This window comes from Aethalodelphis obliquidens, unplaced genomic scaffold, assembly GCF_003676395.1.
Source record: "Aethalodelphis obliquidens isolate GAN/ISIS:26980383/991018 unplaced genomic scaffold, ASM367639v1 scaffold90, whole genome shotgun sequence".
In the NCBI taxonomy this organism is placed as follows: Eukaryota; Metazoa; Chordata; class Mammalia; order Artiodactyla; family Delphinidae; genus Aethalodelphis; species Aethalodelphis obliquidens.
Genome location: NW_020838034.1, coordinates 5,121,739 through 5,140,292, shown reverse-complemented (window position 1 = coordinate 5,140,292; position 18,554 = coordinate 5,121,739). Strand labels below are relative to the sequence as shown.

The window sequence follows — 18,554 nt, the reverse complement described above, 5'->3', positions numbered from 1 at the left end:
CCACCTCAATTTGCCAACAAGAAAACAGGTTGGAGGAGGTTAAGCAAGTTGACCAGGATCGCCAACCAGGAAGTGACAGCATCCAAACGGCCCAGCCTCCTAACTCACTTCTTCTGGTTCTGCCCCGAGGGGGTGGCAAACAGGTCTCCAGTGACATTGCAGAGCCCTGAAGCGCCCTTCAGACCAGATCCTCCTCGTTCCTTAACTCCTAGACCCCTCCCTTTCCCACTTCAGCAGGGTTTGCGGCAAGGCCTAGAGGCCTAGAGCAAATGGCTGGATTCAAAGTGAGAAGCCACAGTCACCTCGCCGACTCCAGGGCCCCTGCACCCAACTCTCAGGGAAAAGCTGGAAGGTGCAGGGTACCTGTGCCCTCCGCGGAGCAGCCGGGGATTTGGCCAAGACCAGGTGCAGCCCGCCCTCGGACCGGGGTCGGGGCGGAGACAGGGCTGAGGGGGCGGGCCCGGGTGGGGGTCGGGGCGGAGCCGGGTACCGAAGAGTGGGCGGGGCTAGGGCTGGAGTCCGGGTGGAGCCTGGAGCAGGGTCGGGGGGAGCCGGGATCAAGGTCCAGGACCCCGTCGGGGCACACCCGGGGACCTGAGCAGGGCCAAGGTCTGGAGGGGTCAAGGCGGAGTTGGGGACCAGAGTGGGGCCGGGGCCGGGGCCGGGAGCCCAGGGCGGGGGCGGGGCCTGGGTAAGGCGGGGCGGGAATGGTCTTCCGAGTTGCCAAGGCGGGAGGGAAAACAGAGGCGGAGGAGAGGAGGAGGGGAGAAGGGAGGAGGGAGGAGGGCAGAGGGAAGAGGGCAGAGGGAAGAGGGCCGTGACTTGGCAGCTCCAGCTTCGCTCCGCTTCGCTCCGCGCACCCACGCCTCGCTGCCCCGCTTCGTGCCCCCCACCCGGGCATGCGCCCCCCGAACCCCCGGCCACCCAGAGCCCGCGCCGCCCCCCAGAGCCTTCGCAGAGCCGGCTGCGCAGGATGGGCGCCCTCGGTCCCAAGCCGCCGCCGCTGCTGCTGCTGTTAATCCTGGGTAAGCCCGGCTCTGGCTCCCAGCCCCGCCGGCAGGTGCCTGCCACCTGGTGACCAGCCCTGCCCTCCTCCTCAGCATTTCGGAGCCCCTCGCACCCCCTTCTCCGTCAGGGGCTCCCCCAGCCTCCCCGGGCCTGGCGCCCAGCTGCTGTCTGTGGCCGCGCTCCGAGCCAGTCTTGGGGCGGGCGGGGGTGGGGTAGCGGTGAAGGCTCCCCAGTTCTAGGCCCCTGGCTGGGGCACAGTGAGGACCCACCGGATGTCGCCCCCAGGAACCGCCAGGCCCCACTTCTCAGCCGGCACACTCAGGTCCTGAGGTCGCTGCGCACAAATGCTGCGACTCCTCTCTGCCTCACTTAGCTTAAGGCCCGGCCTTGGGTGCTCGCCCTGGTGGGCAGTGCCTGTCCATCTTTATAATTGCCCAAGTTGGCTGGAGGCCCAGGGGCCGGTTCTGCCCACAATCTTTGAAGTACGTCTACCCTAACTGCACCCCCCTACCACCCCCCTTCATCATCTGAAGTTGGAGGCAGTTCCAGCTCCATCCTGGTCTGGGTCTTTCCCCTGCTTTCCCTGGTTGTCACACCCCCTTAGTCCCAGCTTCCCTGCCTCAGGAGAAACCAGGCTCCGTGGAGACTGATGCTGAGCTCTCCAAGCACCCTGTACCTGTTGTGGTGGGTGTTCCGGGCCACCGCCGCATGGATGCATGAGGACCGTGATGGTGGAAATGTTTTTGGCGTGAATGGGAGGGCTCCCTGTAGGGATGGTCTGGGGAGGAGTATGGTATCGAGGCAGTGAGACTGCCTGTACAGATGCTCAGGAGACGGAAACCCTTGAAATAAGAATACAGGGTGGTGAGGGGGTGGCTTTGGTGCCAGGATTTGGAGCTGCCATAGTTAAGGCAGAGGCTGACGTAGCCCCAGCCGCCTGTTTCTAGACCAGAGCTCCATCGTGGTGCCAAGGAGCCTCCCTGTGCTGCATAGGTCCCTGGGCCCTGGGGGACTAGAATGAGTCCTCTCCTTGGGGCCCTGGGTGGGAGGCAGGAGGATATACAGAGGAAGGAGCTGTGAGGCCTGGCTGCCTAGTACTTGGCCCTTTTTCCCCAGTGGGCAGCGTGGAGCAGAGAGGAGCCCAGGGTAAATGTGGTGCAAAGAGATAGAAGAGCTTGCCGAGATGTGAGCGCCCTGGGTGTAGGTGCTTAACTTTCATTTTGAAGATGAGGAAATGAAGTCACTTGCCCCAGAGAACATATCTAGTGAGTGTTGGGGCTTGGATTTGAAACCACTCCCATGTGACTCCAAAGCTGGTCTCTTTGCTCTCCTTTCCCTCTCCGCTAACACAGAGGAGGGGACCTGGCTGGGGAGAGAGCTGCCTGGCAGCTGGTTTCCCGAGGCAGTGGGGGTGACTTTCCCATGGGGCTCTCCAAGCATCAGCATTTGTGGAGGCAGGAAGATGGGAGGGGGCCCTCCTGAGCAGAGTCTGCCCGGAGCCCAGGGAAGGTGTCAGCTCGCTTGTCTCCGCCATCGCTCTGATTATGAAACATCCTCGGGCAGAGCCCTGCTGAGACACAGGCTCACTCACTGTCAGGGTGGAAGCTCTTAGCTCTCTTCCAGAAACTGAGGCCTGGGAGTGGAAGGGGCTGGTCCAAGCGGTACAGCTGGGGATGGGGATGGGGCTGGGGCTGGAACCCGACCTCCTGGTCCCAGCCTGTGCTCTAACCGAGCAACCACAAGTTTTCCCTCTGACTCAGCTGCAGGAAGAGGTAGTGCTTCTGGAGGAGCTGGAGGACAGTTTGAGTACAGATTAGGTGTTTTCCTCCAGCCGGTTACGCCCCTGGGACATTCTGGTTGGTGAGGTCAGTGCCCTCAGGCCTCTCCTTGGAGTTCCCCATGCCTCTCTGGCTTTGTCCCTCTGCAGGGGCGTGTGGAAGCTAGCCAAGGATAGTAGGAACTTGGCCAAGACATTATACTTCTTGTACCTTAACTTTCTCATCTGTAAAGTGGAGGCAGAGGGCTGACCCAGCCCTTCTTACATTCTGAGGTTCTGTGATCTGGGGCTGTGGAAGGATGGAAGGAGAGAAGGAAGAAGCTGAGCCCTCCAAGGCCACCGGGAGTATCTGCGAGGGCAGGGTAGGGGTGAGGGTGGGGTGAAGAAGAATTTTGGCCTCTTTGAGGAGAGAAGGATGGGAAGGGGCAGCTGGGGGGTTATTGCCGCCCTACTGAAAGGGAGCGGGGATGTAAATAAATGCACGCCATATGCAAATGAAGGCTTCTGTTAGGGAGTTGGAGGGGGTGGGGTGAGGGTTGTTTGTCAGCTGGGCCTGCCCAGGAAGATTGGCAGGCACTGGTGGGGGAGGGGAGCTTCTGCCTCCAGAGGCAAAGGGCAGAGGCTGGTTCTTGCCCCATGAGCCTCAGCTGCCTCGGCAGCGCTGTGGGGCAGAGGAGCAGTGAGCTCATGGCACAGCTGGAGTGGGGAGGGATTGTGTGGTGAGAACTGACTGGGCCTGTGCTCTGTCCTGCTCGGGCCACTGGCTCCATTGTCTGGAGTCCCCTGGCCCAGGTGACACAGCTGAGCGAACCAGCCCTTCTGATCAAGATTTGGCCAGCTCCCTTCAAACAAAGGAGGGGGACGTGTGGTCTCAGGATCCCTTAGCTAGAAGGCTCAGCTGGCATAAACGTGGGGAGACGGGGTGGAGGGGGAATTAAGGCACAGCCGGAATCGGGAATGGTTAAATCAGGAAGCAGATACACTCCTTTCTGACCTTAGATGCTCTGCTTCTGGCCTGCCAGTAATGGGGTGTTTCTGGGGTCTGAGGCAAACCTGGCTCTATACCACCACCTCCTTGAGACCCAGGTGTCTTACCTCCCAGCATCCTTTGCCTGTTCTCGGAACAGGGCCCAAGTGTACACCGACTTTCCTCAGGTTTCCTTTCCTTTCACAAGCAGAGGTCAAGAGTGATGCGGGGGTGGGGGTGGGGGGCTGCAGTAGGGACCCAGGCATCCCTAACTTCTCCTGTCCTTCCCTCTAGGAGTCGGGTGCTGTGCCCGGGAGGTGCTAGTCCCTCAGGGGCCCCTGTATCGCGTGGCTGGCACAGCCATCTCCATCTCCTGCAATGTCACTGGCTACGAGGGCCCTGCCCAGCAGGACTTCGAGTGGTTCCTGTACAGGCCTGAGGCCCCAGAGGCTGCCCTGGGCATTGTCAGTACCAGGGATACCCGATTCTCCTATGCTGTCTTTGGGCCCCGAGTGGCAGCTGGTGAGGTACAGGTGCAGCGACTGCAGGGTGATGCCGTGGTGCTCAAGATTGCCCGCCTGCAGGCCCAGGATGCTGGCATTTACGAGTGCTACACACCCTCCACTGATGCCCACTACCTGGGCAGCTACAGCGGCAAAGTGGAACTGAGAGGTACTGGGCCCTGGGATGGGGTCAGGGCCGTGCCCTCCCAAAAGGCAGAAAGTCAGGGCCAGCAGGGACCTAAGAGGAACCTGAGGCCCAACGAGGTTAAGTGACTTGCATGAAGTCACCCAACAAGTTAGTGGCTGGCCTGAGACTCTAACCCAGAACTCTGGGTTAACTCTGTTCATTCCAGTCCACGGCTCTTATTCTGTCAAGCTACTTCCTGGGAGAGGAGAAGTGTCCCTAAGCTCTCCAGCCCCTTTCCATTCCCTGATGGGGTAGGGGAGCCTGACAGGGTGAACAGACTCCATTCCTGGAGATTCCAGGATCCAGATCTGGGGGAGTGGGGGTGGCGGGGGAAATAGAGGCAGGGTAGGAGGAGTGAGACCACATGACATTCTTGCTCTCAAGTTTGTCTTCTGAGAAGGAAGACAGAGCCACTCTTCTGAGTATTTCAAACAGGGGTCAGTCTCAAACATAAGGGTCAGTAGGCGATGGGCTGGTTCTATGAAATTCAACAAGTATTGAGTGCCTGTTGTGTGCCCAGCACTGTGCTTGGTACCATTGGGTTACAGAAGAAATAATACAGCATGAAGTCTCTGCCTTCTAGGAGCTCACAGTCTATTTAGGGAAATAGGTTGTAGGTAGGAAACAGTACCAAGGGTTAGTTACTGTACAGCTCCCAGCCCTCCCTCACTCCAGCTGTTCTCTCCAGTTCTTCCAGATATGCTGCAGGTGTCTGCTGCCCCCCCAGGGCCCCGGGGCCGTCAGGCCCCAGCTTCACCCCCTCGCCTGATGGTGCACGAGGGGCAGGAGCTGGCACTGGGCTGCCTGGCACGGACGAGCACGGAGAAGCACACACACCTGGCCGTGTCCTTTGGGCGAGCTGTGCCCGAGGCGCCAGTGGGGCGAGCAACTCTGCAGGAAGTGGTGGGACTCCGGCCCGACATGGCCGTGGAGGCCGGAGCTCCCTACGCTGAGCGGCTGGCGGCAGGGGAGCTGCGGCTGGGCAAGGAGGGGACTGAGCGCTACCGCATGGTGGTGGGGGGCGCCCAGGCGGACGACGCAGGCACCTACCACTGCACTGCCGCTGAGTGGATTCAGGATCCCGATGGCAGCTGGGCCCAGATTGCGGAGAAGAGGGCTGTCCTGGCCCATGTGGACGTGCAGACGCTGTGTGAGTGCCACGCGTCCCACGGTGCCAGCTGGGAGCCTTGGTATCTCAGTAGGCACCATGGGCACTAGATGGCCATCGTCTGACTCCAGGGAGCCCACCTTCCCTAGAGTGAAGTCCCATTAGTATCGCTTCCTGTCAGCACCTGTACCCATGACGGGCTTTCTCTGCTCAGAAATTGGGTGTGGGGATGGGAGGGCCATGGCTGAGGGGTGAGAGCCAGGCCCCTGGGTGGCAAAGACGGGTGGCCTCGAAGTTGCTGCTGTCAAGGAAGGACAGGTGCTCTGTGCCCTCTCCTGCCTCCCTGACACCCCTTCCCCTCCTGTGTTTCAGCCAGCCAGCTGGCAGTGACAGTGGGGCCTGGGGAACGTCGGATCGGCCCAGGGGAGCCCTTGGAGCTGCTGTGCAATGTGTCAGGGGCCCTGCCCCCAACGGGCCGTCATGCCGCCTACTCCGTGGGCTGGGAGATGGCACCTGCGGGGGCACCTGGGCCCGGCCGCCTGGTTGCCCAGCTGGACACGGAGGGTGTGGGCAGCCTGGGCCCTGGCTACGAGGGCCGGCACATTGCCATGGAGAAGGTGGCTTCCAGAACCTACCGGCTACGGCTGGAGGCTGCCCGGCCCGGGGATGCGGGTACCTACCGCTGCCTCGCCAAGGCCTATGTCCGAGGGTCTGGGGCCCGGCTTCGGGAAGCCGCCAGTGCCCGCTCCCGGCCCCTCCCCGTGCACGTGCGTGAGGAAGGTGAGAGGGGGCGGGTTGGCCCTGGACAGGATATGGGGTCTGCAGAACCTTTCCCTTCTGTTTCTGTGCCTCTCTCCCTCTCCATCGGCTGCCTCCGTGTCTGTCTCACACTCCTCTTCTAAGATTGTGGGAACACCCGGAGTTTCTGGGGTGTTGCTTGGACAGCAGTCCTAACCCCATGCCCCTTCCACCTTCTGACTTTTGTTCTGCAGGTGTGGTGCTGGAGGCTGTGGCCTGGCTAGCGGGAGGCGCAGTGTACCGCGGGGAGACGGCCTCCCTGCTCTGCAACATCTCCGTGCGGGGCGGCCCCCCCGGGCTGCGGCTGGCTGCCAGCTGGTGGGTGGAGAGGCTGGAGGACGGGGAGCTGAGCTCTGCCCCTGCCCAGCTGGTGGGTGGCGTGGGCCAGGACGGTGTGGCAGAGCTGGGGGTCCGGCCTGGAGGAGGCCCCGTCAGCGTGGAGCTGGTGGGGCCCCGAAGCCATCGGCTGAGACTGCACGGCTTGGGGCCCGAGGATGAAGGCGTGTACCACTGTGCCCCCAGCGCCTGGGTGCAGCACGCTGACTACAGCTGGTACCAGGCGGGCAGTGCCCGCTCAGGGCCTGTCACGGTCTACCCGTACACACATGGTGAGCGGTGCCCCCCCTTGCTCATGCGCCCCCAGCCCCCCTCACCCCCATGCTCTTGTTCTCCTTTTTGCATCTCATCCTCCTGCCAGTGGTCCCTCTGGTTCCTCTTTCTCTTCCTCTTTGCTTCACACGGAAAGTCTGAAAGTCCAGCTTTCAGCCCTTCAGTGCCCGGCTGCCCCGGTGTCCTGGTGGTAGGGGCTGGCTTGAGCGCAGAGCGGGCAGGGAGCAGGCGGGGGAAAGCTGTGTGGGAACGGGAGGAGGTGGTGTGGACAGCCTGACCGAGAAGGTACTGGCACGTGGGTGGAGGGCAGTGACACCCCGGACTGAACACAGCCATCCTCTCTCGCCCAGCCCTGGACACCCTGTTTGTGCCCCTGCTGGTGGGTGCAGGACTTGCCCTAGCCATCGGAGCCACCATCCTGGGCTCCATCACCTGCTGCTTCATGAAGAGGCTGCAGAAACGGTGATCCCTCACACCCCAGGTGAGGGGCAAGGACCCCCATCCCCATCCCTGTCTTCCCTAGTCCTGAGATGAGCAGCTCCCTCCCTGGTCCCAGCTGGAGAAGGAGAAGCCCCTCTCAGCTCTGCGGGCCAGGGCCAGGAGGAATTCACACTCTCCACGTGCATTCTCCCGTTCCTGCAGGTGTGACTATCTTCCAGCCCAGCCGCAAGCCCGCCTCTGGTGTCTGAATACCCTCTCCCTCTGCCTGCCCTTCCTTTAATTTATTTGACCTACTCCCACCCAGAGTGGGGGACACGGCCCCCATGCCCCACTCCTTCCTTCCCAAGCTCCTCCCTCTGGCCTTCTGTTCATGATCTCATACATAGCCCAAAGGGAGGCCGTTCCCTGTCCTAGAATTAGTTTTTCTAAAATGTGAATAAACTTGTTTTATAAAATCCAGGGCTGGCTGTGTCTTCCCCGCTATGAGGCTCTAAGAGGCAGGGGCGCGTGGCAGGTGGGCTACTGGGGGCTGACAGCCTCTTCTGGACGACCCGCACCTCTCTTCCCCCCCCAGAAACACCATCTGGCCTCCGTGGGCCGTGCCACCTACCCCGGGAGGGGAAACCTGGGTCCCATCTGCTGTCTGAGCTGTCAGTGCAGAGCCAGTTCCTGTTGGGATTCCTCCTTGGGGTGGGGAGAGAGAAAGGGGGATGAGTTCCAGTTGAGCACGGCCTCTGCCCCTAGACTTCTCCCAGGTTGCAGGGCAGGGTCTTCCAGGGCCCGGTGCCCTTTCTGAGTCCCCACGCTATTCTGCAGTCTCATTCTCTCCGTCAGGCTGATCTTGGACCTGACTCCTCCCCCCCAGGCCCTGGGGCCTCAGCCTTTCTCCCCCTGATCTCCATTATTCTGCCTGACAGCAGCAGAATGGAAGGCCCAGGACACAGCCACCTAGGCGACGGGGACGCCAGCAGTCAGAGGGGCCCCTGCACACACCCGCCCCACCACCTGCGCGCAAGCCCCCTTGCTTCACCCGTCCTCCCGTGCCCCCGGGGCTCCCTGCATTTGTCTCTGCCTAAGGATTCTCGGATCCTAGAATTCTTAGCTGCACTGCACCTCGAGAGGCACGCAGTCTACCTCTTTCAACTCAGTGATTTAAACATTTATTGAGCATTACCAGTTTACCAAGTGTTGTTTTTACAGATAGGGAAACTGAGGCCCAGAGAAGTGATGCAACTTGCCCAGAGTCATAGAACTAATCGTGACAGTGTCAGGCCTAGAACCCAGGTCCCCAGACTCCTTGCACTGCACACAGTGGGGCCCTGAGTGGTCGCTGAGTGGCAAGGAGAGGGGTGGCGGGGTCCCAATGCCTTCCATCCAGCCTCAGTTCCTCTACGGTGGGTTCACTTGCAATGGGTGAACTACCGCGTGAGTGAGTGTGGACACCCAGAGCCCGCTCCCTCCTGTCCGGACTCTAGATGTTTCAGCAAATTAAACCAGAACTGCTTCTTACCCCCATGCCCCAACATTTGTTCTTTGGGAACAGCCAGCACCAGTGTTCAGGGACCTCATCTTTGGGTGATAGTGACCCAAGTCACCCTGTGACCTGAGGCAAAGATGTTCTCTCCGAGCGGACCCAAGCTGGCGTGGGCTCCCTCCGCAGCCCCCTTTCCTGCTTCCAGGAGGCACAGCATCCCCCAGGACCCCAGCTTCCCAGCCTGGAATGCATCACACTGGGGTGCTTCCCCGCAAGGGGCTCAGACTTTTGTTAAAGAACAGGAACGGGGTGCAGCCCGGGCCAAGGGCTGGAGGTCACTGCTGGGCCCGTGTGGTGGGAGGGTGTGTCTGCCTGTGTGCACACATCTCTCCCAGAGGCAGGTCCCCCTACCTCTGCCCCTTCTCGACTCGCCATTGCTCCTCCTTCACAATCCTGGGGTGGGGGGTGTCCCTGGTGACCGCGATGACACCAGGAAGGGGGTACACGTGGCGTGGGAACACCTCTCCAGGGGCTCCTGCCCCAGCTGGGCAGACGGCAGGTCACAGTCACATCCAGACATTTGGACTCTCGCTTCTCTCTGTCACATCTCCCACATTTAATCCTGCCTCTTAAGTCCTACGTGGGATTCTCTCCTTTGCCACAGATGCCCTTCCTACTTCAGCTCAGCACCACCCTGGCAGCACTTCCCCTGAAGCCTTCCCGACTGCTCTGTCCCATCTATCTTGCCTACTCATCTTGCCCAAACACCATCTCTAGCTTGTCACAGCCCTATTTCCACTGACGGGCGAGTCCCTAGGCCCAGAGTCGGACTCTTCAGCCTTGGTTTCACGGTCTCCTTTCCCCTCACCGCAGTTCTCCATACCCATTATATTTCAGTCTCCTCCCCAAGGACCCTCAGCTACTCCTCAGCTTGATGCCCACCTCCTGACAGGACCCCCAAGTCTGCTTAGGGAAGGGCTTCTCGGAGCGTGGTCCCTGTTCCAGCAGCGTCAGCAGGACCTGGGACTTGTTAGAAATGCAAAGTTTTGGTCTCTACTGTAGACCCATTAAGTCAGAAACTCTGGGAGTGGGACTCAGCCATATGTGTTCCCAAGCCCTCCAGGGGACCCTGATGCCCACCCAAGTTCGTGACTGCTGGCTCAGGTCACTCTCCAGGCCTGACGCAATCCCTGACGCAATCCCTGACGCAATTCTGATTACCAAGCCCTTCCACCCCGTGCTTGGAGAGATCGCCCAGGTTCTCAGTTTGAAACAGCTGCCACAGGCATATTTCTCTGTTTTCCCCACGTGTACTGTATTCCCAGAATAGGAATCGGGTCTCTGACTGTCCTCCCCACACATGCCCGGGTCAGTGCTCTGGACCCAACGGGCACCCAGTGAACCACGTGAATGACTCCCTCTCACTGTGCCCTAAGACCGATTCTGCTTTCCTGAGGACCCCGTGTCCCAGCTCTAGTGAACTCATGTTTCTCCATCTCTCCCCGGCCCTTCTTCCTCCTCAGAACCTCTCTATCCCCTCCCACCCCTGCAGTGGTACTCACGAGACCTCACTTCACTGTCAGAAAATAGCCATCCCTTGTTCCCCTTTCCTAGGCCCTGCCCCAGGGCCCCAGCTCTGGCATCTCCCCCATCGCCGGTTTCCTTGCACACATGGACAAGGTCATTCACACCCAGCTGAGCCGCCCTGCAGCCTTTCGCCCTCCCTCTCAGCCTGTCACAGTGGCAGGGGTGGAGCTGGGAGGGCACCCTCCTCATCTCTGCCCGCCTCCGTCCAGCTTTCTCACCTCTGGGTCAGCTTGGGCTACTGTGTCCAGTGAGACAGGTGTGCCAGACTCAGGGAAGCTGGCTGAGGAGGTGAGTGGGGCCTAAACTCCAGCCCACACTCTGCTCCCCAAGCCATGCACCCTAGTTTGGGGTAGTGTCAGTCTGGAGGGAAAAGGCGCCTTTTTAGAATTTGCACCAAGATGCTCTATGAGTCAGCGGCAGCCCTGAGCACACCACCTGTCTGTTGGTCTGTTGGCCCATTCACCTATCCACTGGCTGGCTGTCTCTCTCTGCTCCCACCTTCTCATCCAACCCGCATAGGTCCATCCTCTGTCCATCCATCCACGCGTGAACAGAAGTGAAGGTCAAACACAGACAGGCTGGCGAGTTTACCCATTCCCCACCCTCCGTCCTCCTGAAATCAGGATCTCTCCCATCCATGTTGGATCCCAGACCTGAGATTCTGAGGAGGCTCCCCAGCTTTAGTGCATTCCCAGGGACCTTGCCTGCGGCCTCCTCCACCTTCCATAACCAGCTCCCCAGGTACCTGTGTCTGGCCCTGCCACAGGGATCTGGAGGAAACTGGTCACACCTTGGACTCACTCTCCGGGGGCGGCAGGCAGCCGTTCTGCTCTTTGTCAGCCCCAGCCTCTTCGTCCGCCCCCTCCCCCAGCCCCTCCTCCTCCACCTTCTCATCCAGCCGGCTGGGGATGGACCAGTAGAGATGGGCGTCAAGGCGGGCTGCGGCCTCGGCCAGCTCCCGGGCGCTGCATGAGGGTGTGGGCACCTCAAAGGTCTCGTGGAAGCTGGCATAGTCCACCTCGTAGAAGCCATCCTCCAGGGTCAGCACTGACGTGAAGCGGTGACCCCACAGCACCTCATCCACCAGGTAGGAGCTCCGAGCTTGGCATGTCATTCCTGGGGGTAAGGGCATGGGTCAAGGGGGATCCCGGCCCCAGCCTTCCCTCCCCTGCCTCATTCCACAACCCTATTCCTAGAACCCTTCCCTGGAGCCCTCCTCAAGGACCCCCACCCACCCACTTTGGTCCAGCCCGCTTTCTCTTCCTTCCCAACTCTTGTACTTGTCCAGTTCCCCCTCCTCCTCTCCATTTGCCCCAACTCCTCTTAACCTCCAGCCCACATTCTCCCCTCCTCTCCACTGGAGATGCCAGTCAGAGAAGTTTAACCTTGAAACTGACCTTGGGGATCATCTAGCCCAATTTTCCTCTCCATACAGGGCTCCCCACTGGAGCATTCCCAATAATGGGCAACTAGCTTGCTCTTGATTACATCTCAGGATTGAGAGCTCACCACCTCACAAGGAGCCCACTCCTTTGTGTGACGGCTCTAATATTTGGGTTGTTCTTTATACAGAGCTAAAATCTGCCACCCTTATTTTCACTCTCCTGCTGTATGACACCCCTTCAAGTATCTGAAAGCAGGAGTCTCAGTTTTCATCATGTCTTCTCTCCTTCAGGCTGAACATCCCTGTCTCCCTCCACCATTCCTGATGTGACCTGGCTTCCAAAAATTTTACTTTCTTGACTGCAAACCAGAGTGGCCAAGGAGGATCCTTTAAGCACTCTGAGTGCGATAAATACTCCTGATCCATGCATAAGAGAGGGCTCGCCACCTCTCTCTTCTGGCCATGATGCTTTAGCTAACAGGGCCCAAGATTACATTACATAAACATTTTTGGAAGCTGTATCACATTGCCTGTGGCCAACTAAAACCCCCGATTCTTTTTTCACCAGAGCTCTTCCATGCTGTGCTTACATAAGTGATTTTTTAAAGCCTAAATGTAGAACTTTATATTTATTCGTTTTAAATGTCATCTTGTTGGATTTTGGCTCATTTTACTTGCTTTTCAGAAGCATTTTGGATACTGACTCTCTCACCCAAAATATTACCATCCTTTCCAGCTTTGTCTCTCTAGAAAAATCCAACAAGCTCCCCTCCCTATCTCCTCCACCCTCCCCTCCCCATATCTCCTCCACCTCACCCTCCCCTGCCCTCCTTGCTGTGGGCCTGTGTCCTGTTTTCTCTGTGGGGTGGGCACACCCACCGGGGCAAGTGATTTTCCTTCTACCCTGAGATCTCTCATGTTCCCCTCAGCTCATATGCACCTCCGAACAAGGGAGAACAGAAGAGTGAACATTAGCTAAGCAGAGACTGGCTCTCAACATTGAAAGCCCTGCCCTGAGCAAACTTGGGGACATTCCTTTGTTCCTTTGGTGAAGACTGGCGTAGGAAATGTCCGGTAGAGGAGGGGAAGAAGAGGCAAAAGGGACACTGGGGAGAGGGGCTGCAAGGAAGAAAGGGAAGGGCTGGAGGTACAAAGGGAGAAGAGGGTTGGGCAGGGACTTCTCAGGTACCAGCAAAAATGTGCCAGCCAGTGAGATGAGAGGAAAGGAAGTAGGGTGCATGGGGGAGGGGGAAGGAGTTAGGGGAGTATTGGGGTGGGGAGAAGGAGTGGGGAACACTGAGGCAGAGAGCGGTGAAGTAGAGGCTCAGCATGAAGGGCCAGGAAAAGGGTTTGATGACACCAGTCTGGGAGAAGCCAGCAGAGGGCAACACTGGCAACAGTGGCAGGAACTGCAGGGCCCCCTGCTGGGCCTTTGGCTAGCCCACTTGCAGTTTTCTTCTCCACTTCTGGATCTCAAGTCCCAAAGGACTCATTTGCTGCCCCTGCACTGGTCTTATCCTACCTGCTCCCAAACCTTTCACTGTATAAGCCTGAGTTGGAGGTTCTGACATCACAGGTACATTGCTAGTTCCTTCTGGAAAGGGGCTTGAAATGTGCAGATCATCTATCCTTTGTCAGTGGAAACCGAATCTTCTGATGGATGGGGAAACTGAGGCAGAAGTGAGCCCAGCTATCAACCTCTCCCTAAGGTCCAGGCTAGGAATAACTCAGGCCATGGAAAACCTGCACCATCACATTCCATGGGCCTGGACCCCTCAGTACTGAGAAAAACCCGGAACCTAACCCTTCCTTCCTACTCTGCACCCTAAATGCTGAAGCCAGACTGCCTGGGTCCAATCCAGACGTGGCCACTTATTTAGCCTATGACTGTGGACAACTTAACCTTTCACTGGGGCAATTTCCTCCCTGAAAAATGAGCACAGTAACAAGAAATTACCTTCACGGGGCTCCGATTAAATAAACCAGGAGGTGTAAAGTGCTTCGGAACCGTGCAGGGCACAGAGTAAGCACTGGGTGTTGTCTATTATCATTACTGTCTCCTATTCCCAGTGACACAGACCTCTCAGCCCAGGGCCCCAGGCCAGGGCCACTTCGGAGGATTCCTCCCAGCTTTCTCTCGCCTCTCTGGGTGGGTGGGTGGGGGGGTCACTCTTTTCATACACCCCTCCCAAACCATCTCATCTCAGCTCTCATCCTCCACTAGCCTCTCCATCCACCCCCCACCCACCCCCACCCCGCTTCCTCCGCCCTGGCCCCTCTGGGTCCAATTTCCCGCCCACCCGCTCCCCTCCTCCCCCTGCACTTCCTCCTCTCCCTTCTCCTTCAGCCCGCCCGCACCCGTGGCTTCCACCATGCCCTCGAGGATGACGACGATCTCGAAGTCGTCCCTCTCGAGGGCGCGGCGCGACGCCTCCCAGAAGGGGCTGGCGGCGTCGATCTCGTGGCTGATGACGAGCGGTGAGACGAGGAAGAGGCGGTCGTCGCCCGTGTCAAAGCCCACGCTGAGGTCGGTCTGGTGCAGCGGGATGAACTCGCCCTCGAGCGTCTGGCGCGAGCGGATGAGCTTGGCGCGGATGGAAGCCTCGACTATGTGCGACGAGCGCAGGTCACCCACGCGGAACATGAGGCAGAGGCGCCCGTCGCGCAGCGACACCACGGCGTGCGAGGAGAAGACGAGCGTGGCGGCGCGCTTGTTGGGCTGCGAGATCTTGACGAACATGCAGCCCACCATGAAGGCGTTCACCATGGAGCCCAGGATGGCCTGCAGCAGCAGCAGCACGATGCCCTCGGGGCACTGGTCGGTGATGACGCGGTGCCCGTAGCCGATGGTGGTCTCCGTCTCGATGGAGAAGAGGAAGGCGGCCACGAAGCCGTTGAGGTTGTTGACGCACGGCGTCCACGCCGTGTCCTCCAGGTGCTCCAGGTCGCCGCGGCCGTAGGCGATCAGCCACCAGATGGCGCCGAAGAAGAGCCAGGTGAGCGCGTAGGCCAGCACGAAGAAGAGCAGGCTCAGGCGCCACTGCAGGTCCACGAGCGTGGTGAACAGGTCGGTCAGGTAGCGGTACGTCTCGCGCACGTTGCCCTGCTGCACGTTGCAGCGGCCGTCCTTCTCCACGTAGCGCTGGCGGCCGCGGCGCCGCGGCTGCTCCTCAGGCCCCGGCGAGAAGGCGGCGTTCTCCTGCGCCATGGCCGTGGCCGCGGCGGGGAGGTCACGGCCCGGGCGGCGGCGCGGGGCCTGGAGGGGCTGAGAGGTGGGCCAGATTAGCCGAGCCGCGGGAGAGGCCGAGACGTCCGGGCCTGCGCCCAGGGGCCGGGTGGCCCAGAGCGAGTCCCTTGCTGTGTCAGCCTCAGCTTTCCGCATCGGTAGAATGGGAACTATACACACAACCCTAGCCGTCCCCACCCCCATCTCACAACACCGTGAAGATCAAATGGGATAGTGTGTATGAACTGGATCGCACTCTGCACGACTGAGTATTTTCAGGGAAATGGGGTACCAGAGGTCTTGGTCCCACTGCTCTAACTGGGCTGTGCAGCACCTCACGGCCACCCCCAGGCGAGAGGCCCAGGCAAGGAGGGAGTTTCCTGAAACGCTTAGACTGTGGGTTCCTTCGAGGCAGGTGCTTAATCTTCCTCTCCTGTGCAGAGCCCTCCCTGCCCGAAGGCCACCCCCGCCCCACTCCGCCCTGGCTGATATCAGGCAGTCCCCTAATCCCTGTCTCCGCAATTCAACCTGCTGTCTAACCAGGCTCTTTGGAAGTTCACCTGGAGACTGACACAGAAAGTCTTTCCCATTCCTCCCTCCTTGGACCTCGCTTACTCTACCCCCTCCCACATCTTCTTCCTCTCAACAAGCTTACGAAGGAGAAATGGAAGTGGTGGAAAACGAGTGAAAAATCTCCAGTGGGCAAGGGTTGAACATTCCCACCTTGGGAAATTCCTACTGGAAATCCTCCCTGAGGACTGACCATGATCAATGCGGCTGTAGCGTCAGCCCCGTTTCCCCTAGGTTATTTCCACAGTGGAGACAGCCTGCAAATGGGCAGGAGGACGGGAGAATATGAGATCAACACGGACAGCCGGGGTAAAGGAAGCACAAAGTTCAAGGTAGGCTTGCAGCCCTCTACTATCCTATTCTTCATGAGCCATTAAATCAGATAAGTGATTTAAGCACACACCTTTACCTCCTTCCTCCCTTCAGTTCGCCCCTCCCTCCCCAGCCTCCCACCTCCCTTGACTATCCTTAAACGGCCCCCCTCCATCTGCCGCAAAGCTCACATTCCCAGGGAAGCCTACCTGATTTTGCTTTAAGTTCTTCCCCGTGGGGAGCTCTCTGAGCTGCAGGCTGCCCTGAGAGAGAGAGACCCAGAGCCCTTCCCTAGGCACCCAGGGGCCCCTAGAAGGTATGGCTCGTATGAGGAAAGGTTAAGAATTCAGGACTTTTCAACTTTCCCTTCTTCTTGGGAATCATCCTCTTTCCCCACTCCAAGGAAACCTGGGCTGGCTCGGGTGGGGTGATGGAGGGGAAGAGTGTGACATAAGGACCACAGATGGCCTGGACGTTTGACCAGGTCCTGGGGAGAAACTGCCTGGGTATGGAACTCCACACCCAGCACTCTCGAATTTAAATTCTGGAGTGAGGTGTTCTGCAGCCAGACCTTTGGAGGGTGTGTGTGTGTGTGTGTGTGTGTGTGTGTGTGTGTGTGTGTGTGTGGTGTGGTGGGGTAGAGGGCAGGAGGAAAAAACACAACGAGATGGCTTGGAGCTTAGGGGCATCCCTTACATTTCCAGGAGGAATCAGGGGACACAGGATCCAGGAACCCCAATGCAATGGCAGATTAGGGTCTTCCCCTCCCCCAACCATGAGCTTGCTTTTTCTCTTCCTGCAGCCCACGATGTCCTCGACTGGCTTAGAGATCACAGGTCATTCAGAGAAGTACCTGGGCCCACTTATTCCAGCTTCTGCCAAGGTGGGCTTTCAGATGTTCTCTCAGGGTCTTAGGTAATCTGACCCCCAATCTGCCTGCTGAGGCAGATTTCTCTGCCCAGGTGTGGGGAAGAAACGCCAGAGTCTGATGGCCCCCAGAACTCTCTCACCCGCCATTGCCCTGGGAATCTAGGTGAGCCTCACTTTGATTGTGTTTTATCTCCTGTCTTCGGGCTGCACTTTCTCCATGGGTAAGGAAAGGTGTGAAATTGTTGCCTCTATCTCAAGAGCAAAGACTGGATTTCTACACCTTCCCTCCAAAGAGTCCTGTTCCTCCAGCCTGTTCCTCCTTATTTCATGTGCATGCTGTCCCCCTTTCCAGAAGACCCCAGTGCTGCATTTTCCTGGATCTCCCTTTCTCTGGCTAGAGAGTGCTGGCCAGCAAGGGGGCTTATTTTTTGGAAGGGGATCGGGCGAAAACTCCCTCAGGAACCAGCTCTTCCCAAACCCCCACTTGCCTTGGAAATAGGGGCCCAAACCCAAGTCCCCTGGAACTCAACTCACAGCGTGTGGAGAGGAGAGTAGCCGGCAGCAGAGACCCCTGGGGGTGTAGCGTCCATGCCCCTGACACCGCCTCCCCCCCCACCCCAGCCCCCTTGGAGGGTGGGAGCCGCAGGCACCGCTGTTTCTCCTAAATGTAGCGGCAGCTCTGACTAGGACTTGCTATCTGTGTCATCCGCACTTCCCAGGCTCCCCTGCTCCTCTCCTGTTTCCACAGCAACCAGTCTGGCGACAGCTCTAGAGCATCCCCCTCCCCTCCCCAGTCCTGGGTACCACTAGAGGCTGATCCATACGCCATAGCTATTTTTAGCCAAAGTTCCTCCTCCTGGACAACTCAGAGCTCGCCTCTTCACCCCCTGAGGAAAACAAAACAAAAAAGAAAAAAAGAAAAGCTAGCATGCTGACTCTTTCCTAAGAAGCTCCTTGCTCTGGGAAAATACAGGCCTTGATGTGTTTGGGAATAAGGCATTTGGTTTCCTAGGGATTCACCTCCAGCCGGGCTTCTGGGTGCATGTGCTGCTCTCCGGTCAGGCCTGCGATCACAGTCTCTGTTTTTGGAGAGGTCACCCTGATCCAGAAGAAGGTAGCTAGAGGGAAAAGAGGTCCACCCAAGGAAGGGAGGTAGGGTCAGAGGTTCTAATCTTTGTCACTGATTTGCGATGTGACCCAGAGGAATCACTTCCCTTCCCTCAGCCACAGTCGCTCCATCTTTCACAAGACGTGGACATGTGCAAATAGCCCTTTCTGCCTACTTTACAGGGTGTGCAGATCGAACGAGGGAATGTAAATAGAAGGGCTTTGAGGAGTAGTTTCTTAACAGCAAAAGGTCTAGAAACAACCCAAATGTCCAACAGAGAGAAAAGGCTAGTTGAGGGCTTACTAACTCTTCATTCAACAAATTTTTGTGGAGCCCACGTGCCAGGTAATGTGCTAGGTGGGGCTGGTTACAGAAGTGGATAAGTCCCTGGCCACCAGGAGCTCATGGTCCAGTGGGGGAGAAAGATCCGTAAGCTCAGAATACTAACACTACTACTGAGAATTGACTGAGCATCAGCTCTGAGCTAGACGCGCGCCGTATTCAACAACCCTGGGCGATACCCTATGAGACAGGTGTTATTTTCTCTATTTATAGATGAGAAAATTAAAACTGAAAAAGGTGAAGTGATTTACCTAATGTCACAGAGTTGGATATCGGCAGAGAA

At 58.5% G+C, this 18,554-nt stretch overlaps 2 protein-coding genes across 6 annotated transcripts; one reads left to right on the top strand and one right to left on the bottom strand.

The window, feature by feature from the left end:
- The first annotated feature begins 212 nt into the window (after nucleotides 1-212).
- Nucleotides 213-7,857, top strand: IGSF8 (immunoglobulin superfamily member 8). 5 transcript variants are annotated; one of them, XM_027094871.1, is made up of 8 exons: nucleotides 634-1,025; nucleotides 2,125-2,273; nucleotides 4,047-4,424; nucleotides 5,131-5,592; nucleotides 5,923-6,330; nucleotides 6,543-6,956; nucleotides 7,308-7,438; nucleotides 7,600-7,857. In XM_027094871.1, the coding sequence occupies exons 2-7, from the start codon at nucleotides 2,243-2,245 to the stop codon at nucleotides 7,421-7,423; spliced, it is 1,809 nt and encodes a 602-aa protein (XP_026950672.1). In that variant the 5' UTR covers nucleotides 634-1,025; nucleotides 2,125-2,242; the 3' UTR covers nucleotides 7,424-7,438; nucleotides 7,600-7,857. The 5 variants fall into 5 exon arrangements, with proteins under 5 accessions (XP_026950668.1, XP_026950669.1, XP_026950672.1 ...); XM_027094867.1 differs by lacking the exons at nucleotides 634-1,025; nucleotides 2,125-2,273 and adding an exon at nucleotides 213-609; XM_027094868.1 differs by lacking the exons at nucleotides 634-1,025; nucleotides 2,125-2,273 and adding an exon at nucleotides 215-405.
- Nucleotides 7,858-9,063: 1,206 nt separating this feature from the next.
- Nucleotides 9,064-15,113, bottom strand: KCNJ9 (potassium inwardly rectifying channel subfamily J member 9). Its single transcript, XM_027094872.1, has 2 exons — nucleotides 14,202-15,113; nucleotides 9,064-11,575 (listed from the first exon to the last, which is right to left on the bottom strand). The coding sequence occupies exons 1-2, from the start codon at nucleotides 15,049-15,051 to the stop codon at nucleotides 11,244-11,246; spliced, it is 1,182 nt and encodes a 393-aa protein (XP_026950673.1). The 5' UTR covers nucleotides 15,052-15,113; the 3' UTR covers nucleotides 9,064-11,243.
- Between the last annotated feature and the right edge of the window lie 3,441 nt (nucleotides 15,114-18,554).

Coding starts and splice junctions, on each gene's coding strand:
- IGSF8 (XM_027094867.1), top strand. CDS start 270: ATGGCTGGATTCAAAGTGAGAAGCCACAGTCACCTCGCCGACTCCAGG. Junction 4,425..5,130: donor CGGCAAAGTGGAACTGAGAG/GTACTGGGCCCT, acceptor TGTTCTCTCCAG/TTCTTCCAGATATGCTGCAG. Junction 6,957..7,307: donor GGTCTACCCGTACACACATG/GTGAGCGGTGCC, acceptor TCTCTCGCCCAG/CCCTGGACACCCTGTTTGTG.
- KCNJ9 (XM_027094872.1), bottom strand. CDS start 15,051: ATGGCGCAGGAGAACGCCGCCTTCTCGCCGGGGCCTGAGGAGCAGCCG. Junction 11,576..14,201: donor GGGCATGGTGGAAGCCACGG/GTGCGGGCGGGC, acceptor CCTTACCCCCAG/GAATGACATGCCAAGCTCGG.